Here is a 26,750-nt window from a genome sequence, read left to right on the forward strand (position 1 = left end):
AAAGGATATCCGGTACTCACCATACTCGGGGTTTGTTACACCACCATGGGAGAGCCAAGTCTTGTCTTCTATCTGTCCTGTTTTCTCCTGCTTTTTGGGTGGGGAACATAAAGGCAGTGCTGAGTAGACAACGAGATAATAACAACACGATTTAGAAAAAGGAAACCAAACATCACTGAATAATGATAGTCATAACAAAATGTCATCAAGTATATGTTATCTAGGAATTATATAAAATGCAGTTCGCCTTTTGCCCAAAGCTTTGCCCCTCTTCTTCTTCCTCCTCCAGCTCTACAAAATATGACAGTCAAAATCAAACATCAAGACCAGACACCAAAATACTACTGTTATTTGTGTGTGTTCCAACAAGGACGATTTTTTGGTAGGCGCTCACATTCAACTCGACACGAGTCGATTCAGTCAGACACGTTATGTACTCCCTGGATTAATCTCTGAAAACTACTGTATGCATTAATTCATAGGGATTTGCACAATCAAAGTATTCCTGGTAAAAGAGGGATGTGCGTGCCTTTACAGAGTTACTATATGTGGATTCAGAGGGAAGCAAAACAATCCTGGGAACACTGACGGACCTGATTAACCGTGCAGAAGGACTGGAGACCGCAGGCTGAAGATCCCCCGGCGGGCGGATGCGGCGTTGCTGGAGGGGAGCAGTAGGGGAGGCAAGGGACTGGGGATGAGGTCGCAGGAGAAAGCTGCTGACGTTGTGGGTGGTTGACTGGTCGGAGAGAAGCAGGGGAGTGAAGGGCGGAGCGCATGGCAGCGTGGTTCCGGTCGAGTTCACCGCCGGCGGCGGACTACTGTGATTTTTTCTTTTCTTTTAGGAGTCCTTGCGTCATGGTGTCATGTGGCTCGTGGGCTCTTTATGTGCCGTTTCTCTTTTTCTGGCCTTTTTGCTCTTCCCTGCTGGTTAAACTTGTTTGGCCCACAATGTTTCACGGGCTGGGTTGCAAGGCAGGACGCATGGATGTGTGTTTGCTTTCTTTCAATTTTTCTCTGTTTCTTTTTCTCTCTTGCGCACTCTCTCACTGTGTGCAACGATACAAAATCTGCCAAAAGTATTGAGCCCGGTTCAGGTATTAGCATCTTGTGTCAGGTGTATTTTTTCTATAATTATATTGCTTACTCCATATCTTATATGGCAAAAGATGGCACTAATCAGGACGCAAGATTCAATGGTGAATGTTTCAACGGTACACAATTTTGCCTTTGGAGTTTTCTTCTTTCCGAGGAAACTTGCCTAAAACTGAAGGCTGCCTTGGAGAGGTCAACTGGGACCCATCCCAATAACCATCCCACGTTTCAGCTTATGTAATTAGCTAGGCTTCAGGTACCGGTTCCTCCGATGGTTCCCTCCATCTCTTGACGACATGTGTGTTCTCCTGTAAATTTTCCTCCAGTTTTCTTTCTTAGTAGCACCCTATGACCTGCCGGAATTAAGGTAGCTACTAAGTCATGATAAGCTACAACATCTACTAAATTTTCCATTCATGGATGATTGCAAATTGTGGCCTATGTTGACAGAAACACAATGGAATAATTTATACATTGCCATGGTTAAGAACAAGCGCTCTGCACTTGCGCTGGTTCAGTTTCGACAGTAGTAGCTTCAGTCTGAATATTGTCCTGCGGTGGCTCTGGTTCAGCTTCGACCGTTTGCTACAGCTTACGTTGTTCTGCTTCTGCACATTTGGCCATGGCACGAGCTCGACGCTTCTCCCAATGATGCTGCATTCGGGGCGTGATAGTAAGGAGACGAGAAAGAGAGAGCGAGTTTGATGCACTAATAGGAAAGCCGATGCTGCGGGCCCGCACTTGAAACACCTGCTACGCGGCAAAAACCCATTAGCTCTGACGACAACAAGTTCAGATACATACAAGCAACAACAAGATCACAGGAACACCTTCAGCTACTAGCCATTGACCGGAATGCCACAACAGCATCAACTACGACTAGGCAGACGGAGAGGTGTCCAGAGCCCCTATTTGAGTGTGTGCCAGCTCCAAGGCATTCCGCAGGCGCAGCAGCAGCGAGTAAATACAAACTAGACGATCCAATCCAAGAAACCAAATGCCCAATCAAGAATGGTTGCTTCATCTATTGGCCGAGCAAAACAGCGATGTAAGAGACATGATTATCATGATCATATGGAGAATATGGAATCTACGTAATGACTTGGTTCATGGTAAGGACATTCCTCCTACGTACGGAAGTGTCTAGGACCTTTTTGAGCAGCTACCTCAATTCAATACGAGACGTGAAGCATCTGAGTACTGAACAAATAATTAAAGACAAATATTCCGTCGCTGATTCCCTTCCGATGACTGCTGTCCGACCGCGTCCACCTGATCCACCTTGGGTACCGCCACCTTGGGTTGGTTGGCCCTGTCAGTGGATGGCTCTTTCTCGCCGGATGACGGTACAACCGGTCCTCAGGAAGTGTACAGGTGAAGTTACTTTTGCTGCATGCCGTTTGCTGTTCTGCAATGATGCACTTGAAGCGGAGATACAGGCCATCCGGGAAGGGATGTCTAGTCCTCCAATGGTCTAATTTTCCGGTTATGGTGCAGTCGGACTCTATGGAAGCTCTTTCATCCTTGTCTAATGCATCCCTGGCCAAGTCGCCTAATGGCCACCTGGTCCATGAAATCATGTCGTTCCTTCTAGAGCGGAAGTTTATTTCGGTTAAGATAACTCGTTCTCAAAATAGGGTATCACATTGTCTAGCTAATTATGCTCATACGGCTCGTAGTACCGCTTGTTGGTTACATATTCATGATCTTGTATTAGCTGACTGTAATCCTGTTGCTATGGAATAAACTTAGTTTTACCCTCGCAAAAAAAAGTCAAGCTTTATAAAGTTTGACAAAGTTTAGAGACAAAAATATTAACATATACAATAACAAATCAATACCATTAGATTCATTATTAAATGTACTTTTACACCATATAGATTTGTTATGATAAACGTTTATATTACTTTCCCTAAACTTGGTCAAACTTTGCAAAGTTTGACTTTAGTCAAATCTAATATGCAGACTAAATAAAAACGGAGAAAGTACTATTTTAACCTGTTAATTTTAACAAATAAGAAAATTATCTTTGAAGTTGCAAGTGTTAATAGTCAAGTGGGATGCAGAATATATGCGCTCTCGAAAAGTGAAGTGTAATAAACTATTTTTTGTGCATCCAACAACAGCTACCCAACGTGAAAACGCCCCATGTCATAAGCGCACGCCGAGCGCTTCCTAGCCAACCGCCGCCTCCAAAAAGCTAGGGTTCTCTGCCTTTCGCCGGCACCGGCGCCGGTCCGTCCCGTCTCTGGTGTCCTTAGGTCCATGGAGACGGAGTGAACCTCGGCCCTTGCCGGTGAGAGGGCTTCGTTTTTAAATATTTTTTCGAGCTTTGTTATGGTTTGTGTCCTGCTCAGGAAGGCGAGACGACGGTTGCTCTCTGAAGATGGAATAAAGGTCTCCACACCTAGCCCCCGTTTCGGTGATGTGTTAGCATCATCGGTGGGCGTGTGAAGGTGTGTCTCCGACAGATCTATCTTTGGTGGATTTGCTCGGATCTGTTCGTCGTTCGTCTTCGTTCGTGTGTCTTCACGTTGGGTCCTTTTGATCTACACTCTTCATCCGCGGCGGTTGCTATTCTGGTGCGTTGGTTCTATGGGGCCTTAGCACGACGACTTCCCGACTGTTTAGTACAACAACGTTTGCCCGGCTCCGGCAAGGGAGGGGCGATGACAGCGGCGCGTCTTGGGCTCGCTTCAGTGCTTGTAGTCGTCGCTAGGTGGTCTACGGATCTTGATGTAATTTTTATTATTTCTAGTGTTCGTTGTACTATCATGATTGAAGACGAATAGATTGGAAGTTTTTCCTGGAAAAAAAGATGGTGTAGTAAAGATTGTTATGCATGCTTTCGGAGCCGAGATGTGAATAACCAGTTTGCACTTCAAAGTGGTAGTGGTACTCTTCGTAGATATGATATTTGCCAAGTTGGGCGCCACTGCCGAGTTCAATTATCAGCATACTCGACAGCCACATCACACTGCTGAGTTCTTGATAAATTGACCTCGGCGGATACGTTTTGGGCTCCTCTTTCTTTCTGGCTCTCCCACGCCGTCGGCACCACTCACTCGGTCATCCGTATTAAAAACTCTGCACAGCCAGAAACCAGCTAGGGAGTCAGAGAGGGGAGAGTTCGGCGACGGGCAAGGTCAGCGGCTACCGGCTTGTTGTTCATCGCCACAAGGAATCGTAGGAAACTTACAGAGAAGCTGAGGCGACCGGGCTGAGGGACCAGATCAGTAGTTCGTAAGCGTCGGCCGATCGCCTTCGAGCTCCAGCGCGCGGCTCAGATCTTTCCGGCAGCTTCGTGGCCTCTCTCCGGTGAGGTTTCATTCTGAATCCTCTAGCTTGGGATCCAGAGGCGGATTTGGAAGGAGAAGTTGATTCTGCTTCAGCGTCTCAGCCAATAATTTTTTGCTATGAGCTTGTGAATTGTGATGTGATCTGCATTCTTAAATTGCGTCCTCCTTCACGCGGGTGTGGATTTAGTTTTTGCCCTCCTTTTATTATTTTCTACTAGCTGCGTGGGGAATAATCTGTCAAGCCTTGATGCCTTTGTAATTTGCAAATTGATTACTCATCCAATTAGCTCGCTTGGTAGAGTCAACTAAATTATTTTCAAATGCTCCGCTCGGTTTAGATCTAGATGTTTCATCTCTAACGGAAGTCTTCTCTCCAGCGGTCCAGCCTTACTTTCATTCCTTCAGAAACTGCGGGGAGGGCCTGAAACTAGCAGTCACCGCGCAGCAGGGCTTGCTCGAAGCTTCTCCAGGTAATGACCATCATGTACTTCACGATTATATATGTAGGTTTGGAGTTGCTGCAATTAGGCAAATTATCAGTTTGACCAATTTTGGTATATACTTTAGGATGTGATCAGTTGATGAACCTCATGAACCTGCAGGCCAGGGATAGAGCCATTCAAGTATCTGGGGTAATCCAGATGCTGTAGAAATCCTGGCAAATTACTTGAAGCACGCAGAACCCGAATCAACGTAAGAGTATTCTCTCATCACCTGCATCCTATTTTAATTATCAGATCTAAATTTGAACCACACTCCAGATTTCCAGTTTAGCTGCCTTTGATTAGTTTCTTGTGGAAACTTGTTGCAGTTTGTTCCAAGCACTTTGTGTTTCCCTCTCCTGCTCCGATTTTCAGACGAGGTAAAAATTGGCGACACTGCTAGGGGAATGTTAAGAGTTCGGAGTTCCTACTATCCACATCCGACCTCCCTTCAGTTCGTCAGTAAAAAACATCAAAGTAAGAAGAGAGTGCTCAGAGTCAGAGGTGATGCCATTTCGGCGCTACTAGCTGCAGCATGGGTTGACAACTTTAGTGAACTTCCTTTTTTCAGCCGTCCCTCGCTTCTGTCTGAAATACAACAACATCGCCTAAGGAAGTTTATCGAGCCTGGAGCCCCAGTGATCATGGAGCAGGTTCTGGTAAGCGTAGCCACGGGGGCACTGAGACCCGTTTTGGGGAAGCTAGCCACTCTACTCAGTGAGGAGTACAAGCTGGTCAAAGGGGGTGCGTGGCAAGATCATGTTTCTTCGGGCCGAGCTAGAGGCAATGCACGCCTTCCTCTTGAAGATGTCCCAGGTGGAGGAGCCCGACGAGCAAGCCAAGTGCTGGATGAAGGAGGTGCGCGAGCTGTCCTATGACATTCACAACAGCATCGACGACTTCATGCTTCGTGTGGATGATAAATCTGCCAAGCCCAAAGGTGTCAAGGGCTTTATAAACAGGTCCATGAACCTGCTGACAGAGACCAAGACACGCCATCGAATAGGCAAAGAGATCAGGAGCCTCGAGACCCAAGTCAAGGAGGTGGCTGAGCGGCGTGCAAGGTACAAAATCAATGACAACATCTCCAAGGCAACCAATGTAACCGTAGACCCTCGAGTCTGCTCTTTAAACAGGGATTTATCTGAGCTTGTGGGCTTTGATGAACCAGCCACGGAGCTACTCAAGCTATTGAATGTGGGGGAGGAGCTCAAGCAGCCATTGAAGGTGGTCTCTATCGTGGGAGTCGGAGGGTTGGGCAAGACGACCCTCGCTCGTCATGTTTATGATAAATATGGAAGTCGTTTCAGGTATCGGGCTTTTGTGTCAGTCTCCCGAAATCCTAATATGGTGACGCTTCTCAGGGCCATTCTCATCCAAGTGGGTTATAACAAAACCTTGCCAGAGGAAGCACAATTAATATCTGGTTGAGACCATCTACAATTTCCTCAAAGATAAGAGGTATGCCACTTTGACCGACATACTGTACAAACCAACCTCTCAATTTTTCCTGCATTTCTTTTGTTAGGAGCATCTCCAGCTGTGCTCCCACTACAACTTGGTAGTGGGGTTGAGCTGCATGACATTTTTTCCTAATTTTTTTGACATTTTTGGGTGGCAAAGCATAATATAGTATTTGTTCACAAATGTAAGTTCTTTTAACTTTTTTCTAAACTGAATGTATATAGACGCGTTTTAGTGTGTTTGTTCCGTACATAGTCCGTATTAATATATCCAAAACATCTTATATTTGTGAACGGAGGGAGTAGTTTGGAAGGTGGTATCCTTTCTTTGGCTCCCTATTTCACTTTTTATGATGCTATAGCATACTAATAACTTCCAAAAATCATGTGGCAGGTATTTCATCGTGGTAGATGATGTGTGGGATATACCTTCATGGGATATTGTTAAGTCTGTTTTTTCCAGAAGTAGTTGTGGCAGCAAAATAATCACGACAACACGTCTAAATGAAGTAGCCAAATCATGTTGCTTCTCATAGGGAGGTCGTGTTTATAACTTAAGGCCTCTCAGCACTGTATACTCAGAAAAGTTGTTTCTGCAGAGAATATTTGGTTTCGAAAAGCAATGTTCAGCACACCTGAAACGAGTTTCTGATATAATATTACACAAATGTAGTGGTTTGCCTTTGGCAATTATTACTATATCAGGTTTACTGGCTAACACACCGGAAAATCAATAGGTGAATGTGAAAAATTCTATTGGCCGTGGACTTGGAAGCAATCCTGGTGTTGAAAGAATGATGAGGATAATATCATTTAGTTACTTTGATCTCAGTCCTTGCCTGAAGTCTTGCCTATTATATCTGAATGTTTTCCCGGAAGATTTTAAGATTGATAAGGAAGATTTAATAATGAGATGGATTGCAGAGGGATTCACTCCTGAGGAGGATGGGCATACCCTATATGAACTAGGAGAGAGGTGTTTTAATGAGCTCATCAATAGGAGCCTAATCCAACCAGGGGAGCTCGATGACTTGTGTGCTGAAGTGACAAATTGTCGAGTACACGACATAATTCTTGATTTTGTCATATCTAAGTCTAAGGAAGAGAACTTTGTTACTTTGCTTGGTGTATCCGGTGTAAATCATGATCGAGAAAACAAGGCCCGTCGATTGTCTCTACAGAGTGGCAGTGAAATTCCAAATGATCTTGATTTATGTAATGCCTGGTCACTTGCCGTTTTTGGGCGTTCTATCAATATCCCTGCTTGGAAGAAGTTTAAGAACTTGCGTGCTTTGAGCTTTGAAATGTGTAATGAACTAGAAAATCATCATGTTGTGGGCATAGACAATTTGTTCCACCTGAAGCACCTGAGGTTTAAAGGTGCAAAACTGAAAAAATTCCCTGATGAAATTGCCAAGCTACAGTCCTTAGAGACACTTGAAATAGTTGGAGCCAGTTCAAGACTTGAAATTCCATCGACCATTTGTCAGCTTAAGAAATTGACCCATCTTGTTGTTTGTTACTATATTATACTGCCGGATGAAATTGGAGGCATGCAAGCACTGCAAGTGCTGGAAGGTATTAATGTCTTCAATCACTCAGTTAATTTTTGTCGTCAACTTGGTAACCTATCAAACCTGAGGAAGTTGGCAATAGAACTTTGCGGTAACTATTCTGTGCGTGAAGAGAAGATTATACAGATGTTGTTTTCCATTTGCAAGTTAGGCAACGCAAACCTTTATTGTGTTTGTGTCTCGGGCAATTATAAGTTGGACCCCGACCTTGAGAGGTATGAGGTCGATGGCTGCAATGTCAATGATGCAGATGAGATATATGATGGCTACAATATAGATGATTCCTTAGATGAATCATGGTTCTCTGCACTACGTGGCTTCCGGGAACTTGTCATCATGGACAATTTTGTACCCTGGAGGATTCCAAGATCGATGAAGTCACTCATCAACATGCAGAAATTATGCCTCAATGTGTCCATAGTTCTGCACGAGGACATGGTGATCCTGGGAGGCCTACCTGCACTCCGCATTCTCTCCCTGGGTGCAGAGGGTTGCGTGACGGGTGCAAAAACTGAAGGGCTGCTTAAAATCAGTCAAAGCCTTGGATTTCCTTCCTTGATTAATTTTACAATTGGTGAACGGAACTGTGTGATGGGGTTGATCTTTGAAGCTGGATGCATGCCAAGGCTGGAAAAGCTTGTGCTATGTTTTCTCATGCTTCTGACAAGCGATGACTTTGATTTCGGCATCGAACACCTCCGCAACCTGAAATTCATCCGATGTCATTACTGGAAGAAGGAACTAAAGGCTGCCTTGGAGAGGTCAATTGCGACCCATCCCAACCATCCAACGTTTCAATTTAAGTGAGTGCTAGGCTTCAGCATCCGGTGGTTTCTTCCGTAAAACTTTCCTCCAGTTTTCTTTCTTAGCAGCAACCTATGACCTGCCATTCATGAATAAGGTACAACATCTACTAGATTTGCCATTCATGAATAACTGCAAATTGTGGCATATGTTAACAACAACACAACGGAATGCTTTATACATTGGCAGGGTTAAGAAAAAATTGGCATGGTTATCCTAGATAGCAATTTATATGGAAATTGGCAAGCCTTACTTTCATCACCATAAGTTGATGAATCATTTAGAGATTGTTTTTGCTAATATAGGATTTGCAATCCACGGCTCTGCAGGGGATGATGAGAGCCGGAGTGGCGCAGCTGATGAAACAGGCAACGAAACTCTGCTTTCAATTATCTCTTTGCGATGGGGCTGGATGGAGGGGATGATGGAGCTGGAGCAGCTAACTAGCTGTTGTATCTTGTCATTTTGCCATTTTCATTCATTTTCTTGGCCTGCTGCGTCAGATGTAGTATATTACCTTGAAGTCTGGGCACATTTGCTACTCTGTCAGAGTCTCGCCAGGTTTTTTCGCCTCATAGGATGTTTGTCGACCCGACAACATTTCAGTGGGTTTTTCCTGGGATTAGTGGAGGCTTCTGATTTATTTTTTCTGTGTTTTCTGCATGTATGATATTGTCTCCGTTAACAGAAATAATGGAAACGGGTGACCCCCAGTTTCAAAGAAAAAGGATATTTCTCTTGTTCAGGTATTTGAAAATGATGAAGTTCTTGTAAGACCAAATTTGTCCAAGATATTAATATGTAGAGCACCACGGTTTGTGTTCTCTTGAACCGGGATGTGTAATGAACTAGAAAATCATTTGAGGTTTAAACGTGCAAAACTGAAAATGTCCCCTGATGAAACTGCAAAACTAAAAATATTCCCTGTCAAAATGGGAGGTGGTACCAGGTTCTCTTTTCCTTGAGCACTGGGCTAGCACTCTTTTCCCATTTGGCGATGAGTTCTCGAAACGGATTTTTTTTTCTTTTTAGAAGGAAACGAATAAATTATAACAAGCAATTGTTGCACTGGGCCACCACTTCTTTGCAGAACCCGCTTGTGTAATTTTCACAGCGCAGTCGCTTTCCCCCCTGAACCGGGCTTGCCCCCTTTCCGAAACCACAGGAAATATTCAGTTCATACAGAACGTAAGTGTTATGATCCTACTAGCAGCAGAAACAGGAATCTTCGATTTTCTCTCGCTCAAGTGGTTTGATTCAATCCAGCAATGCGATTACAGAGAGATCCAGCACTCAGGTCCCAAAAAATGTTCCATCGGATGCCAAAATCATCCCCATTGCAACATAGGACCCAGTCATCTTTGGAGTACTTCATGGGCGGGGCTGGGGGTCGAGCTGACTTGCGGGGCCCACCAGCCAGATCATCGATAGCAGCTTCAGTCTGAACGTTGCTCTGCACTTGCGCTGGTTCAGTTTCGGCAGTAGTAGCTTCAGTCTGAATATTGTCCTGCAGTTGCGCTGGTTCAGCTTCGACCGTTTGCTTCAGCTTACGTTGTTCTGCTTCTGCACGTCTGGCCTTGGGATGAGCTCGACGCTTCTCCCAACTACGCTGCATTCGGGGCGTGACAGTAAGGAGACAAGAAAGAGAGAGCGAGTTCGATGCACTAATAGGAAACCCGCTGCTATGTGCCCGCACTTGAAACACCTGCTACTGAGCAAAAACACATTAGCACTGACGACTACAAGTTCAGATAGACACAAGCAATAACCAGATTACAGGAACACCATCAGCTACTACCATCAACTGGAATGCCACAACAACATCAGCTACTTGTCTGGAAGCACCCATTTGAGTGTGTGCCAGCTCCCAGGCATTCTGCAGAAGCAGAAGCACCAGCAGCGAATACATACATGCAGAAGCACCAGCAGCGAATACATACAAACTAGACGATCCAATCCAACGAGACCGAATGTCCAATCAAGGGTGGAGAGATTAATCTGTTCGTCAATAGACTGGACGATCGCCGTAACTCTTCGGTGTGAAGAGAGGCTACATTTCAGGACAACCAGCGAAAATGATAAACTCATTTCGAAGCCAGCATGACAACACAGCCCAATCAACTGGAACTCTTAAGCTTTTTTTTTTTTCTAGAAATTTCTGAATTTGACTTAGTCTTTTACCCAGTCAAGGCGGGTGTCTATACTTGCTGTCATTGTCTGGTACACTAATGAGGCGACGAACAGCTAGAGAAGACAATAGGGCATCATTTTCTAAAAGACTAGTCAATCCATAATAATTGTAAAATTCCAAAAAGAAGTAAGAGAAAACAAGATAGCACTTCCAGACTTATAGACTGCACGGGTATTATCCCGTATTTCCCGCAAAAAATTGGGTATTATCCCGTAGATATTATCGAGCATAAAAATGGTTGGCCTTCCTGACTCCTCTCATTTTATGTACCGAAGGCTGGTACATCAGTGGCGACATATGAAACCAATGGAGGGAGGAGCCTCGACGATATTTGGTTAAGAAACGAAATGTGAGGTAGTACCAGGTTCCCTCTCCTTTAAGAAACGTAATTTTCGCAACGCAGGCATGCATACAAGCTAGACGGCACAATCCGACGAAACTAAAATCCCGATCAAGACAAAAGAGATTAATCTGTTCGCTAATTCAGATTGTGGCAATTCTTCGATGCGGAGAGAGGCTGTATTTCAGGAGAACCAGTGAAAAATGATGACCTCATTTCAAAGTTAGCGTGACAACACAGTCCAATCAGATGGCACGCTTCAGCTTAACTTCTTTTTTTTCTAGAAATATTCTGAATTAATTTCATTGATCTTTTACCCAGTCTATACTTGCTGTCATTCTCGATACATTAAGGAGAAAACAACTAGGTAGAGAAGAAAATGGTGGCATCGTTTTCTAAAAGACTATTTGGTCCGTAATAATTGTAGAATGCCAAAAGCAAGGAAAGAGAAAACAAGATACTAGCACTTCCTGACTTATACACAGAAAGGGTATTATCCCGTAGATATTATGGAGCATACAAAATGCTTGGCCTTCCTGACTCCTCTCGTTTATAGTGCATACAAGATAATTACCGAAGGTAGGAGCTACATACCAGGCAACAGCGCAGGCAGGAATACGGGCTTCTCCTCAGAAATCAGAAGCAGCAAATCGAAAGGTGCGTCATACATACCTTGCTTCACATTTCTCTAGACGAGATTCAATGTTGCCACTTTTTGGGAGGGTTGTTGAACCTTGTATTTGCGGACATCAATTTTTTTGGATCTTATAGAACCCACAAACACCAAAATTGGATTGAGGTTCTGAAAAGATGAATTCAGAAAAATAATGGAAGAAGGTAGAGAGAAAAAAACAATGGAGTTGAACATATATTAAATGATACCAGTAGAGGATAGCCATAATAAATAAATTGATCAGGATATGTTTATTGGTTTTGGGTGTAGCATATGGAATACTTAAAGCTTACAATTTTCCTCTGATTCCCAGCACCTTCAATGTTTCCTGTTCTTCTGTTGCTTCTGTTGCCATATGTACTCCAAGCAGCATCACTGAGAGCATTCAGCAATAGGACTGATGTGGATTCCTTGCTGGCATTCAAGGCAAGCCTAAGAAATCAGCATGGTGTCCTAGCTGCATGGAACACAATGACTGACTACTGCCAGTGGCCAGGCGTCGGTTGCAGCCTTAAGCACAAGCACAGGGTCATAGTGCTTAACCTCTCTTCGGAGGGCCTTGGTGGCACAATCACACCTTCCATTGGGAACCTCTCCTTCTTGAGAATTCTAGACCTCAGCAAGAACAATTTGCAAGGTGAAATACCTTCCGCAATTGGTCATCTGTCTCGCCTACGAAAACTTGTTTTATCCAATAACTCACTTCATGGTGATATAAACGCTGGATTAAAGAATTGCACCAGACTTGAAAGAATCAACTTTCGCTCAAACCGTTTGACTGGAGAAATTCCTGCTTGGCTCGGAGACTTGTCAAGTCTCAAGGTCATAGGCCTGGCTGCAAACAACTTCACTGGAATCATCCCATCATCACTTACCAATCTCTCAGCATTGCAAATTATCTTTTTCCACACAAACAAACTCGAGGGTCCCATCCCTGAGGGCTTTGGCAGGCTCCATAGCCTTTTCTGGATAGACCTAGGAGAAAATCACCTCTCAGGCACCATCCCTACAGCCCTCTTCAACCTTTCTTCTCTAACAACGTTCAGCGTGGCAGCAAATGATTTGGGCGGTAAACTACCCTCAGACTTTGGGGATCACCTCCCAAATCTTGAGCACCTACTCCTCGGTGCTAACCACTTTACAGGAAACCTTCCAGCTTCTCTTGTCAATTCAACTGAGATATCTAAACTAGATGTCACCATCAACAACTTCACCGGAAAATTGCCTTCAGAGATTGGAATGCTCTGCCCAGACACCCTCAGCCTTGGAAGAAATCAGTTCATGGCGACTACTATGCAGGACTGGGAGTTTATGACGTTGTTGACAAACTGCACACGCCTCCGTATATTCAACCTACAATTGAACATGCTAGGTGGTGTGCTGCCTAGCTCAGTTGCCAACCTATCAGCACAACTCCAAGTATTATATATTGGTTACAATGGGATTTCTGGAAAGGTACCATTTGGCATAGGCAATCTTGTTGGGCTAAATGAATTGCAACTATCTAATAATCGATTTACTGGTGCCTTGCCTGATACCATGGGAAGGTTAAATTCACTACAATACCTAGGCTTGGAAAATAACCTACTAACAGGGATCATGCCATCCTCCCTTGGGAACTTGACACAAGTACTAGGTATGTACACACATAACAACACGTTTGAGGGGCCTCTTCCAGCAAGCCTCGGGAGCCTACAAGAGGTAACTGTAGCAACCTTTTCAAACAATAAGTTCACAGGTCCATTGCCTAAAGAGATCTTCAACCTATCGTCACTGTCGGAGGCCCTGGATTTGTCGGGCAATTACTTTGTTGGTCCTCTTCCACCTGAAGTAGGCAGCTTGACAAATCTTGCAGTCCTACACTTATCACAGAACAACTTGTCAGGGCCCCTACCTGATGCACTCAGCAATTGCCAAAGCTTGACAGAACTCGGGTTGGACGACAACTCCTTTGGTAGTAGCATTCCCTCATCTATCAGCAAAATGCGAGGTCTGATGATGCTAAATCTTACAAAGAACACACTTTCAGGTGTGATTCCTCAAGATTTAGGTCTAATGGGTGGCCTTGAAGTGTTATACCTAGCACACAACAACTTGTCTGGTCATATCCCAGAAAGTTTGGAAAACATGGTATCATTGTACCAGTTAGACCTGTCCTTCAACCATCTGGATGGCAAAGTTCCATCACGGGGAGTGTTCAGTAATGCATCTGAGTTTTTGTTTGGTGGGAATTTGGGGCTTTGTGGTGGTATATCAGAGTTACATTTGCCCCCATGCCAACCAGAATCCGCGGGACATGGCTTGAGCAAACGTCATTTGACTATCATTCTAGTTACCTCAATTCCTGGCATAATTCTCGCTTTGAGTTTGATACTTGTTTACTTCACAATGAGAAAGAAATCAAAAGCACGATCTACAACCACAGAAGGATTCCAGTTGATGGATGACAATTATCCCAGAGTAACTTATGCTGAATTGGTTCAAGGAACAAGTGGATTCGCAGTAGACAATTTGCTTGGCAGAGGAAGGTATGGGTCGGTGTATAAGTGTTGTTTGCTGCTAAATAATATGATGACCACAGTAGCTGTGAAGGTTTTTGATCTTCAACAGTCCGGCTCTTCAAGAAGCTTTCTAGCTGAGTGTGAGGCACTTAGTAAGATCCGCCATCGTAATTTGATCAGTCTCATAACATGTTGCTCAAGCTCTGACTCGAACCAAAATGATTTCAAAGCCATTGTTTTCGAGTTCATGCCTAATGGGAGCCTAGATAGGTGGTTACACATGGGTGTACATGTATCACATCAACTCCAAGGCTTGACATTGTTGCAGAGACTAAATATTGCAGTTGATATTGCTGATGCACTAGATTATTTGCACAACAACTGTGAACCACCAATAATTCATTGTGACTTGAAGCCAAGCAACATTCTTCTCAATGAGGATTTAGTTGCTCATGTTGGGGATTTCGGCCTTGCAAAGATTCTTCCTGAATCAACAGTTGAGCAGCTGATCAATTCAAAGAGCTCAGTTGGAATAAGGGGAACAGTTGGATATGTCGCTCCAGGTAGCTAAACATTTCTCTAAATTTACATACCGCACAACATTAATTTTGTATGCAAAATCACTAATTCTTATCTATGCAATGTAGAATATGGCGAAGGTGGTCAAGTTTCTTCATGTGGAGATGTGTACAGCTTCGGAACTGTCATCCTCGAGTTGTTTACAGGCATGGCACCTACTCATGACATGTTTAAAGACGGGTTGACCCTGCAGAAACATGCCCAGAATGCATTTACAGGGATGCTAATGCAGATTGCTGATCCAGTCCTACTGTCCACTGAAGAAGCCAATGCTAATAGTTTGCAGGATGGAAGCAACACAATGGAACATGCCATATTCTCTGTCATGAAGGTTGCGCTATCATGTAGCAAGCATGCACCGACAGAGAGAATGTGCATCAGAGATGCTGCTGCTGCGATTCACAGGATAAGAGATGGCTATGTTAAAGCAAGACAAAATGAGAGGGTTGTTACAGCTGCATTTACCGCAAGGCATTTTGCCGAAACATCCAGGGCAGCCCCTTGAACTGGCATCACGCACTCACTCTTAATGGCTTTGTAGTAGTTATATATTGCACTCCTATGGTTTTGATATGTTAGTTTCTGGCTGGCCATGTTCTCATAGCTTGTTGATCTACCGTTTGCAGCCTGTCTGTCACTCTGCCTGCAACACTTAATATGGTTTGTATATGGGGATGCCTACATTGTGAACTGGTAATATCATTTGTATTGGCTACTGACTGTGCTAAATACAGATATTACTGAATTCCCTTCCGTCTAAAAGACAGGTATAACTGCATGATATATGCACTAATAACATGACCGGACAAATCTGTATTTTGTTCCCAGGAGTGTAAGTGGTCACTATATGATGGTTGATTCTGTTCTATTAGAAGAGAAAAAAGGAAACTCTTTTAGATGGAGAAAGGATATCCGGTACTCACCATACTCCAGGTGGTCATTACAGCAGAATGTCACAGGCAATACTTGTCTCCAGTGTCTTCTATCTGCTGTCCTTTAAAAATGCAACTATTTCCCCTGCTTTTTGGGAAGGGAACAGAGAGACAGTGTTAAGTAGGCAGCGAGGAAATAACAACGCGATTGAGAAAAAGGAAGTGAACATTACTGAATATAATAATAATAATAATAATAACTGCTACTGAGACATCAAGTATATGCTATGTACGCATCCTATAAAATGTAGTTCGCCTTTTGCCCTCTAAAGTTTTGACCCTCTTTTCTTCCTCCTCCGGCTCTAAAATAGTATGATGATCAAAATCAAACACAAAGACCAGAAACCAACAAAGCACCCTTATTGAAACATAAACCAACAAAGCCATGATGTTTATTCTGGCTCTAGACTTCAACTCCTACTAGCCTCCCATTCAATATATAAGGTCTATCCTATTTTACCATTCTTCATGGCAAGATCCAATTTCATTCATTCTTAGTATCATTCCCCTTCTCCCACAACAAAATACTACTAGTATTTCTGTGTGTTCTAATGGGAAGATCCGGCAGGCGCTCACATTCAACTAGAGGCTGCCCGATTCAGGCAGCCAATTTTTACGTATACCACGGATTAATCTCAGGAATCATGCATTTGCACAATCAAAGTATTCTAGACTCTACAGAGTTACTGCCTCTAGATTTCGAGGAATCAACTGGCGGATTTTAACAGATAAAGAGGGATGGACAAGAATCCCGCGCGCACTTACGGACCAGATTAAGCCCGCAGACGAACTGGCGACCGCAGGCTAAATACACCCCGGCGGGTGCGGCCATTGCTGGAGGGGAAGGGGGAGGCGAGGGATGTGCGCTTGTGCTGGCCTGGGGATAAGAGCATCTCCAGCCGTTGGCCCCCGAGGCGATGCGTGCGTGTGGATGGACACGCACATGATGGTGGTGTTGTCTGACGCCATGGTGGCATCGACGACAGTCCTGACAAGGTTGGTGCGTCAGTACCCGCTCTGGAGATGGATAAGCGGTTGGAGGTGGCGGCGGCCTATGAGAATGCGCCAAACCGGTGTGTGACCTACTTCCGACATTGTGGCTTGGTTGGGGCATCCGGCTTTAGATGTTAGGATTTGGTGTGATGTCTGTTTGATATTAGGCTCGGACATTTGGCACCCCTTCATCAAGAGGATAGGAGTAGCGGCATGTATGTTGCCAAGATGGTGGCTTCAGACACACTGATGTATTACTTTGTAAGGTCTTTAAGAATAATTAACGAATTGGCTACCTGCATCGTCCAGATGCAGAAGCCGGGGTATATCCTCCTTTTCAAAAAGAAATGCGAGGCCTATTCTTCAATTGTGCATGGGTCCTCGTCCCGGCACATAAATGCCAGGCCTACTGGTGTGGGCCGAATTCACTGTTTTGACCCTTTTTAAAAACTTTAGCCTGATCTGACCCTTATTCGAAAAAAAAAATCATGATCTGACCCTTTTCCTACCGCCATCATTCTTGGCGGTAGGGTAACACTGCCTACCGCCGCGGGCTATGGCGGTAGGACTTGACTGTGCCGTCACGGTCGTTTGACGTTGGCGGTAGGGTATTTTCAACGTTGGTCGACCGTGACGAAGCAGTCAAGTCCTACCGCCATAGCCCTTGGCGGTAGGCAGTGTTACCCTACCGTCAAGGATGATGGCGGTAGGAAAAGGGTCAGATCGCAAAAAAAAAATTAAATCAGGAACAGATCACGCTAAAGTTTTCAAAAATGTTCAAAACAGTGAATTTGGCCACTGGTGTGCACACTCAATCCAGCACACCGCCACTCGTGCTGTACAGTCAGTACTCCGTAGAATAGAATACAATACATCATTAGCTGTAGTTCACCGGCGCTTTGCTGGCTCGTCGACGGCCAGGCAAACACTTCCACATTAGGCTGGGCTGGAGTCTGGAGAGGGCGCGACGTCACCATCGTCGGCGATATGTAGCAGATATCTACGGCGAGGGACGGAAAACAAACCCTTCATCATTCAGATGGCAACGTATATCCACACGTGTAGGCCACACAATCATACTATCCATATAGTTAAATTATCATTCATAAATTTGAGTAGGTAACAGATATCCTTCACCTAAACTCCACGACTATATATAAAACCCGCTTGAGTCACACAGGCCGTGCAAGCAACCGTGCTTGCTAGCAACAGAAATCTTAATCAGAGGAAGAAAAGGAGAGCATTCAGCCATGGCAGAGGAGAGGAACCCCCTGCACCTGCCTCACCACAAGGAGGAGGACAAGGAGGGGGAGGAGAAGCAGCATGGCCACGACCACGGTCACGGTCACGGCCACGGCCACAACCACAATCACAACCAGACGGAGCACGCCGCCGGGAGGGGGGTGGACATGGACCTGCCGGCGTACGTCAACATGGGCTCATTCACCACCGCGGGCGTTCTCGTACGCACCGTATCGCGCAAACAATTAAGCTTACTGATTCTGACGGTTTGTTTGCGACACTCACTGACTAGCTAGCTTCCTGTACGTGTGTGCAGGACTGGAGGTACCAGAAGGCGACAGGGGAGAAGAGGCCGGACAAGGTGATCGGATTGATCAGCGCGGAGCAGGCCAAGGAGGCCGAGCGCAGGGAGGCCGGGGAGCGCAAGGCGGAGGAGGAGGAGGGCGGGGCCGCCTGGGCCAAGAACAAGAACGTCTACCAGTTCTGATCGCCGCCGGGCGCCCAGCCGTGCTTCTGGCGGCAGATAGTGTTCTTGATGGAAAAAGTTTGGGAGAAATGGTTTTCAACCGTGCGTACTATAGCGTGCATGTATCCACTGTTCATCATTACTTGGAGATTCGTGCTATGGTTTCTGGTTTTGTCAATGTTTGTCTTGTTCAAGAGTGTTACATGATGTTTCATCGATGTTTTTTAAATGTATCGTGGAGTTTCGTCGTGTATCAATAAATAAGGGAGTACTAAGTTAAAAATAATAATAAGAGAGTACTCGTCAGATTTGTATGTAATTTCAGAGGGTATTTGCTCTTGGAAGGGATGGCATCTCATCAAGAGTTCGCTACATAAAGTTTTAGAAAATTGTTTATTTTTAAAAATTAAAATGCTTTAGCAAGTGCGCCTAGACTCATCACGTTCCAAATATTCACACCCGAGTAAAGCACTCTTTCTGATATCGAAATTTAGAAAAGAGCAAAGCATATGTTTCGTCACTAAACTTATGGGCTGATGCCATCAATTTCACAACCACACAGGCTGTACCATGAACTTTCAAAAACCGGACGCATTCAGTCCCCCATTTTGCATACAACGCGACCTGCACCAGAAACCCTTGAACAACTGTAGGTCAAAACATGGTTAATCTCACTCGGACAGCTGGTTTTCACAGTGGATGGAAACACATGCACGCACGCAAAAAGATGCTTTGACCTTTTGGTAGGGACGCAAGGATGCATCCTGATCGGGTGACTCGATCGTAATCTTTGAAGGACTACTACGTGTAGCAACTATAGCCAGTGGCACGCATGTATGCATCCTCCGAGACCGACAACTACTCCCCAACCGACGACCGAGAAGGATTTTATATACTCCTCCCATGCTGAGCACATCCGTGCATGCATCGCCACTCTTCTGAGATCTGAGATGTTGCTAATATATGCATGCACGCGACTTGCACGCTGATTAGTATATGAACCCTGCAGATCTAGATGGATCGGATCGAGCTTGCAGATAACAGTTTATAAAGCAGCACGAGCTCAGTATATATACAGCTCGAGCTCGAGCAGACCACACGACACCTGCTCGCACACAGAAATTACCACCACCGGCGGAACCAAAAGTATAGTGGTAGTACTCCGGCACCAACCACGGCGATGGCTGCACCGACGGCGGCCTGCTCGTGGGCGCCGCAGGACGCGTGAGCACACAAGAAACACGACGCTTCGTCGCTTCTACTAGCACCTGGACATCACAGAGTTTTTCCTTTTCCTTCTGATAATTAATGTGTGGATGGAGCAGGGCACAGCGCGGGCAGAAGGTGTTCATGCAGGTCTGCGCGGGGTGCCACGTCATGCTCCCCTACGCCGGCCTCCGGGCGGCGGCGCAGGGCGAGGTGGGAGCTCAGATGGACGAGATCGTGGTCGCAGAGGAAGCTGCGACGGCTGCGAGATCCCCATCCGGTGGCTCATACACGCCGGACCTCACCGCCCTCACCACAAAAGTAAGACACTTTTTTTTATGAAACACATGTAGACGCTTGATTCATTACTGAAAGAATGAAACCTTAACTCTTGAAATAAATCTAAAAAAATGTGACCACACATGTTAAGTTTAGGACTTGAATCCAGATGGTCAGGTTTCACTGGTAAAAAAATCTGATCAACTAAGCTAGTTTGGTTTGCAAGCATGCTCAAATTTCAGTGTTTTCTTAGATCGAACAGTTCTTGGCGTTGACTTAGAAATAGTAGCATTTCTCGGTCGCATGAGAAGTAACAAAACCACTAGTATGTGTTACAATAAATCTGAGCCCACCGTCGATCATCCGAGAACCAAGCAATCACACGAACACGACACCGAGATTTGTTAACGAGGTTCACCGATATGACTACATCCCCGGGGCCTGACTATGGGCGCTCCTCCCCGTGACACCGCTACAATACCGCACCCGGTCGCCCTGGAGGCCGGTACATGCCGGCGGCTTCCCCTGTGTTCCGGTACTATTATGTTGGCATAGGTTACATCGTGTGTCTACCCCCGCTATATATGAGAGGCCTAGGATACAAGTGTCCTACTTGGACACGGCTCCATATCTTATTTAAACACAATACAACTACAAGTCCAACTGTAACCTACCTTGTACACTATATTCGACACAATTCTAACAGTATGTTATACATGCTTCGTTGTTCTTTTTCCTTCTAGATCCATGAAGGGGCGGCTCTGTACACCACAGGGGGCAAGATCACGACGACGATGCCTAGGATGCTCACCGGCGGTGTCTCCATCTGCCAAGAGCTGATGAAGAAGATGGTGCCACCGAGCGCCATGTGGATGCAGCTTGCCCAGCCCTACATTGGGACTATCCAAATGGCTTCATCGGACCACCCGTATCCAGAGTTCGGAGTCATGCTATGCCGAAGCTTGCCTTATTTTCTTTGAAGCTTTTACATGTATCTTTGTGCTGACTTGAGTAGTATTGAGAATAAATCCCTTGTGTGCACGATGTTCAGAATGGGGGAAAGTTTTCCGATATCAAGTGTCCCATGGTTTTGATGGAGTGTATCTTTGGTCTCAGTGTGCATTGTATGGCGAGCGAGTCTACATGATAATATTGTTGGGGAACGTAATAATAATTCAAAATTTTCCTACGTGTCACCAAGATCAATCTAGGATATGCTAGCAACGAGAGAGAGGGAGTGCATCTTCATACCCTTAAAGATCGCTAAGCGGAAGCGTTACAAGAACGCGGTTAATGGAGTCGTACTCGCAACGATTTTCAAATCGCGGAAGATCCGATCAAGCGCCGAACGGACGGCGCCTCCGCGTTCAACACACGTATAGCCTGCGGACGTCTCCTCCTTCTTGATCCAACAAGGGGAGAGGAGAAGTTGAGGGAGAACTCCAACAGCATGACGGCGTGGTGGTGGAGGAGCTCGTGGTTCTCCGGCAGGGCTTCACCAAGCACTATGGAAGAGGAGGATGAGTTGGAGAGAGGAAGGGCTGCGCCAGGGGAAGGGTGCGGCTGCCCTCCCACCCCCTCACTATATATAGGGGGAAGGGGAGAGCGGGGAGGCGCCCTAGGGTTTCCCCTAGGGGCGGCGGCTAGGGCAGATTGGATCTCCCTAGGGAAACCCTAGGGAGACTTGCCCCCCAAGCCAAGCAGGTGGAGGCTTGCCTCCCAAGTCAGGTGGAGGCGCCTCACCTCCCCAAGTAACGTGGGAAAGGGTGTGGGGGCGCACAACCCCTTAGTGGGCTGGTTTGCCCCATCCCCTTGGCCCATGAGGCCCTGCAACACTTGCCGGGGCCCCCCAAAACACCTTTCGGTCATGCTGGCCATAGCCTGGTACCCCCGGAACACTTCCGGACTCTAATACCCTTCGTTCAATATACCGATCTTCACCTCCGGACCATTCCGGAACTCCCCGCGACGTCCGGAATCTCATCCGGAACTCCGAGCTATCTTCGGTAACCACATACTATTTCCCATGACAACTCTATCGTCACCGAACCTTAAGTGTGTAGACCCTACGGGTTCGGGAACCATGCAGACATGACCGAGACCTCTCTCCGGCCAATAACCAACAACGGGATCTGGATACCCATGTTGGCTCCCACATGTTCCACGATGATCTCATAGAATGAACCACGATGTCGGGGATTCAATCAATCCCGTATACAATTCCCTTTGTCCATCGGTATGTTACTTGCCCGAGATTCGATTGTCGGTATCCCTATACCTTGTTCAATCTCGTTACCAGCAAGTCTCTTTACTCGTTCCATAACGCATGATCCCGTGGCTAACTCATTAGTCACACTGAGCTCATTATGATGATGCATTACCTAGTGGGCCCAGAGATACCTCTCCGTCACACGGATTGACAAATCCCAGTCTCGATTCGTGTCAACCCAATAGACACTTTCGAAGATACCTGTAGTGCACCTTTATAGTCATCCAGTTACGTTGTCATGTTTCATACACCCAAAGCATTCCTACGGTATCCGGGAGTTGCACAATCTCATGGTCTAAGGAAACGATACTTTACATTAGAAAAGCTCTAGCAAACGAACTACGCGATCTTGTGCTATGCATAGGATTGGGTCTTGTCCATCACATCATTCGCCTAACGATGTGATCCCGTTATCAACGACATCCAATGTCCATGGTCAGGAAACCACAACCATCTGTTGATCAACGAGCTAGTCAACTAGAGGCTCACTAGGGACATGTTGTGGTCTATGTATTCACCAATGTATTACGGTTTCGGTTAATACAATTATAGCATGAACAATAGACAATTATCATGAACAAGGAAATATAATAATAACTATTTTATTATTGCCTCTAGGGCATATTTCCAACAGTCTCCCACTTGCACTAGAGTCAATAATCTAGTTACATTGTGATGAATCGAACACCCATAGAGTTCTGGTGTTGATCATGTTTTGCTCGTGGAAGAGGTTTAGTCAACGGATCTGCGACATTCAGATCCGTATGCACTTTACGAATATCTATGTCTCCATCTTGAATGTATTCATGAATGGAGTTGAAGCGGCGCTTGATATGCCTGGTCTTCTTGTGAAACTTGGGCTCCTTGGCAAGGGCAATAGCTCCAGTGTTGTCACTGAAGAGAGTCATCGGGCCCGACGCATTGGTAATTACTCCTAGGTCGGTGATGAACTCCTTCATCCATACTGCTTCCTGTGCTGACTCCGAGGCAGCTATGTACTCCGCTTCACATGTAGATCCCGCCACGACGCTTTGCTTGCAACTGCACCAGCTGACTGCCCCACCATTCAAAATGTACGCGTATCCGTTTTGTGACTTGGAGTCATCCAGATCTGTGTCGAAGCTAGCATCGACGTAACCCTTTACAACGAGCTCTTCGTCACCTCCATAAACGAGAAACATATCCTTAGTCCTTTTGAGGTACTTCAGGATATTCTTGACCGCTGTCCAGTGTTCCATGCCGGGATTACTTTGGTACCTCCCTACCAAACTTACGGCAAGGTTCACATCAGGTCTGGTACACAGCATGGCATACATAATAGACCCTATGGCTGAGGCATAGGGGATGACACTCATCTTTTCTCTATCTTCTGCCGAGGTCGGGCATTGAGCCGTGCTCAATCTCACACCTTATAATACAGGCAAGAACCCCTTCTTGGACTGATGCATATTGAACTTCTTCAATATCTTGTCAAGGTATGTGCTTTGTGAAAGACCAATGAGGCGTCTCGATCTATCTCTATAGATCTTGATGCCTAATATGTAAGCAGCTTCTCCAAGGTCCTTCATTGAAAAACACTTATTCAAATAGGCCTTTATGCTTTCCAAAAGTTCTATATCATTTCCCATCAATAGTATATCATCCACATATAATATGAGAAATGCTACAGAGCTCCCACTCACTTTCTTGTAAACACAGGCTTCTCCATAAGTCTGCATAAACCCAAACGCTTTGATCATTTCATCAAAGCAAATGTTCCAACTCCGAGATGCTTGCACCAGCCCATAGATGGAGCGCTGGAGCTTGCATACCTTGTCAGCATTCTTAGGATCGACAAAACCTTCCGGCTGCATCATATACAATTCTTCCTTAAGGAAACCATTAAGGAATGCCGTTTTGACGTCCATTTGCCATATCTCATAATCGTAGAATGCGGCAGTTGCTAACATGATTCGGACGGACTTCAGCTTCGCTACGGGTGAGAAGGTCTCATCGTAGTCAACCCCTTGAACTTGTCGATAACCCTTAGCGACAAGCCGAGCCTTATAGATGGTCACATTACCATCCGCGTCAGTCTTCTTCTTAAAGATCCATTTATTCTCTATGGCTTGCCGATCATCGGGCAAGTATGTCAAAGTCCATACTTCGTTTTCATACATGGATCCTATCTCGGATTTCATGGCTTCAAGCCATCTGTTGGAATCCAGGCCCGCCCTCGCTTCTTCATAGTTCGAAGGTTCACTGTTGTCTAACAACATGATCTCCAGGACAGGGTTGCCGTACCACTCTGGTGCGGAACGTGTCCTTGTGGACCTACGAAGTTTAGTAGCACCTTGATCCGAAGTTTCATGATCATCATCATTAACTTCCTCTCTAGTTGGTGCAGGCTCCACAGAAACATCTTCCTGAGCTGCGCTACTTTCCGGTTCAAGAGGTAGTACCTCATCAAGTTCTACTTTCCTCCCACTTACTTCTTTCGAGAGAAACTCTTTTTCTAGAAAGGATCCATTCTTGGCAACAAAGATCTTGCCTTCGGATCTGAGGTAGAAGGTATACCCAATAGTTTCCTTAGGGTATCCTATGAGCATGCATTTTTCCGACTTGGGTTCGAGCTTTTCAGGTTGAAGTTTCTTGACATAAGCATCACATCCCCAAACTTTCAGAAACGACAACTTAGGTTTCTTTACAAACCATAATTCATACAGTGTCGTCTCAACGGATTTCGACGGAGCCCTATTTAAAGTGAATGCGGCAGTCTCTAAAGCATAACCCCAAAATGATAGCGGTAGATCGGTAAGAGACATCATAGATTGCACCATATCCAATAGAGTGCGATTACGACATTCGGACACACCATTACGCTGAGGTGTTCCAGGTGGCGTGGGTTGTGAAACAATTCCACATTTCCTTAAGTGTGTGCCAAACTCGTGACTCAAATATTCCCCTCCACGATCTAATCATAAGAACTTTATTTTCATGTCACGTTGATTCTCATCCTCACTCTGAAATTCCTTGAACTTTTTAAAGGTCTCAGACTTGTGTTTCATTAAGTAGACATACCCATATCTACTTAAGTCATCAGTGAGGGTGAGAACATAACGATAACCACTGCGAGCCTCAACGCTCATTGGACCGCACACATCAGTATGTATGATTTCCAATAAGTTGGTTGCTCGCTCCATTGTTTCGGAGAACGGAGTCTTGGTCATTTTGCCCATCAGGCATGGTTCGCACGTGTCAAATGATTCATAATCAAGAGACTCCAAAAGTCCATCTACATGGAGTTTCTTCATGCGTTTGACACCAATGTGACCAAGGCGGCAGTGCCACAAGTATGTGAGACTATCATTATCAACCTTACATCTTTTGGCATTCACACTATGAATATGTGTAACATCACGTTCGAGATTCAATAAAAATAAACCATTGACCAGCGGGGCATGACCATAAAACATATCTCTCATATAAATAGAACAACCATTATTCTCGGATTTAAATGAGTAGCCATCTTGCATTAAACGAGATCCTGATACAATGTTCATGCTCAAAGCTGGTACTAAATAACAATTATTGAGGTTTAAAACTAATCCCGAAGATAGATGTAGAGGCAGCGTGCCGGCGGCGATCACATCGACCTTGGAACCATTCCCGACGCGCATCGTCACCTCGTCCTTTGCCAGTCTCCGCTTATTCCGCAGCTCCTGTTTTGAGTTACAAATATGAGCAACCGCACCGGTATCAAATACCCAGGAGGTACTATGAGTGCTGGTAAGGTACACATCAATAACATGTATATCATATATACCTTTGGTGTTGCCGGCCTTCTTACTCGCTAAGTACTTGGGGCAGTTCCGCTTCCAGTGACCATTTCCCTTGCAATAAAAGCACTCAGTCTCATGCTTGGGTCCATTCTTTGGCTTCTTCCCGGCAACTGGCTTACCGGGCGCGGCAACTCCCTTGTCGTCCTTCTTGAAGTTCTTCTTACCCTTGCCTTTCTTGAAACTAGTGGTCTTATTCACCATCAATACTTGATGTTCCTTTTTGATTTCCACCTCCGCTGATGTCAGCATTGAATATAACTCAGGAATGGACTTCTACATCCCTTGCATATTGTAGTTCATCACAAAGCTCTTGTAGCTAGGTGGAAGCGACTGGAGGATCCTGTCAATGACCGAGTCATCTGGAAGATTAACTCCCAGCTGAGACAAGCGGTTGTGCAACCCAGACATTTTGAGTATATGCTCGCTGACAGAACTGTTTTCCTCCATCTTACAACTATAGAACTTGTCAGAGACTTCATATCTCTCGACTCGGGCATGAGCTTGGAAAACCATTTTCAGCTCTTGGAACATCTCATATGCT

The 26,750-nt window shown here is 45.3% G+C and overlaps 3 protein-coding genes and 1 pseudogene across 3 annotated transcripts; all 4 read left to right on the plus strand.

Annotated features, from left to right (window-relative positions):
* The first annotated feature begins 4,151 nt into the window (after positions 1-4,151).
* LOC123146107 (disease resistance protein RGA5-like) lies at positions 4,152-9,362 on the plus strand (annotated as a pseudogene).
* Positions 9,363-11,632: 2,270 nt separating this feature from the next.
* LOC123146108 (probable LRR receptor-like serine/threonine-protein kinase At3g47570) lies at positions 11,633-15,769 on the plus strand. The gene is made up of 3 exons (XM_044565689.1): positions 11,633-11,905; positions 12,235-14,985; positions 15,070-15,769. The coding sequence occupies exons 1-3, from the start codon at positions 11,758-11,760 to the stop codon at positions 15,504-15,506; spliced, it is 3,336 nt and encodes a 1,111-aa protein (XP_044421624.1). The 5' UTR covers positions 11,633-11,757; the 3' UTR covers positions 15,507-15,769.
* A 2,345-nt stretch (positions 15,770-18,114) lies between these two features.
* On the plus strand, positions 18,115-18,920 carry LOC123146109 (homeotic protein female sterile). The gene is made up of 2 exons (XM_044565690.1): positions 18,115-18,389; positions 18,485-18,920. The coding sequence occupies exons 1-2, from the start codon at positions 18,177-18,179 to the stop codon at positions 18,653-18,655; spliced, it is 384 nt and encodes a 127-aa protein (XP_044421625.1). The 5' UTR covers positions 18,115-18,176; the 3' UTR covers positions 18,656-18,920.
* Positions 18,921-19,641: 721 nt separating this feature from the next.
* LOC123142146 (uncharacterized) lies at positions 19,642-21,306 on the plus strand. The gene is made up of 3 exons (XM_044561157.1): positions 19,642-19,858; positions 19,960-20,161; positions 20,863-21,306. Exons 1-3 carry the CDS (start codon positions 19,815-19,817, stop codon positions 21,097-21,099), a joined length of 483 nt encoding a protein of 160 aa, XP_044417092.1. The 5' UTR covers positions 19,642-19,814; the 3' UTR covers positions 21,100-21,306.
* The last annotated feature ends 5,444 nt before the right edge of the window (positions 21,307-26,750 follow it).

The sequence above is a fragment of the Triticum aestivum genome, chromosome 6D, assembly GCF_018294505.1.
Source record: "Triticum aestivum cultivar Chinese Spring chromosome 6D, IWGSC CS RefSeq v2.1, whole genome shotgun sequence".
NCBI classification, from domain to species: domain Eukaryota; kingdom Viridiplantae; phylum Streptophyta; class Magnoliopsida; order Poales; family Poaceae; genus Triticum; species Triticum aestivum.

Coding starts and splice junctions, on each gene's coding strand:
- LOC123142146 (XM_044561157.1), top strand. CDS start 19,815: ATGGCTGCACCGACGGCGGCCTGCTCGTGGGCGCCGCAGGACGC. Junction 19,859..19,959: donor TCGTGGGCGCCGCAGGACGC/GTGAGCACACAA, acceptor TGGATGGAGCAG/GGCACAGCGCGGGCAGAAGG. Junction 20,162..20,862: donor TCACCGCCCTCACCACAAAA/GTAAGACACTTT, acceptor TTTTCCTTCTAG/ATCCATGAAGGGGCGGCTCT.
- LOC123146108 (XM_044565689.1), top strand. CDS start 11,758: ATGGAGCATACAAAATGCTTGGCCTTCCTGACTCCTCTCGTTTATAGT. Junction 11,906..12,234: donor CAGAAGCAGCAAATCGAAAG/GTGCGTCATACA, acceptor TCTGATTCCCAG/CACCTTCAATGTTTCCTGTT. Junction 14,986..15,069: donor AGTTGGATATGTCGCTCCAG/GTAGCTAAACAT, acceptor TATGCAATGTAG/AATATGGCGAAGGTGGTCAA.
- LOC123146109 (XM_044565690.1), top strand. CDS start 18,177: ATGGCAGAGGAGAGGAACCCCCTGCACCTGCCTCACCACAAGGAGGAG. Junction 18,390..18,484: donor TCACCACCGCGGGCGTTCTC/GTACGCACCGTA, acceptor ACGTGTGTGCAG/GACTGGAGGTACCAGAAGGC.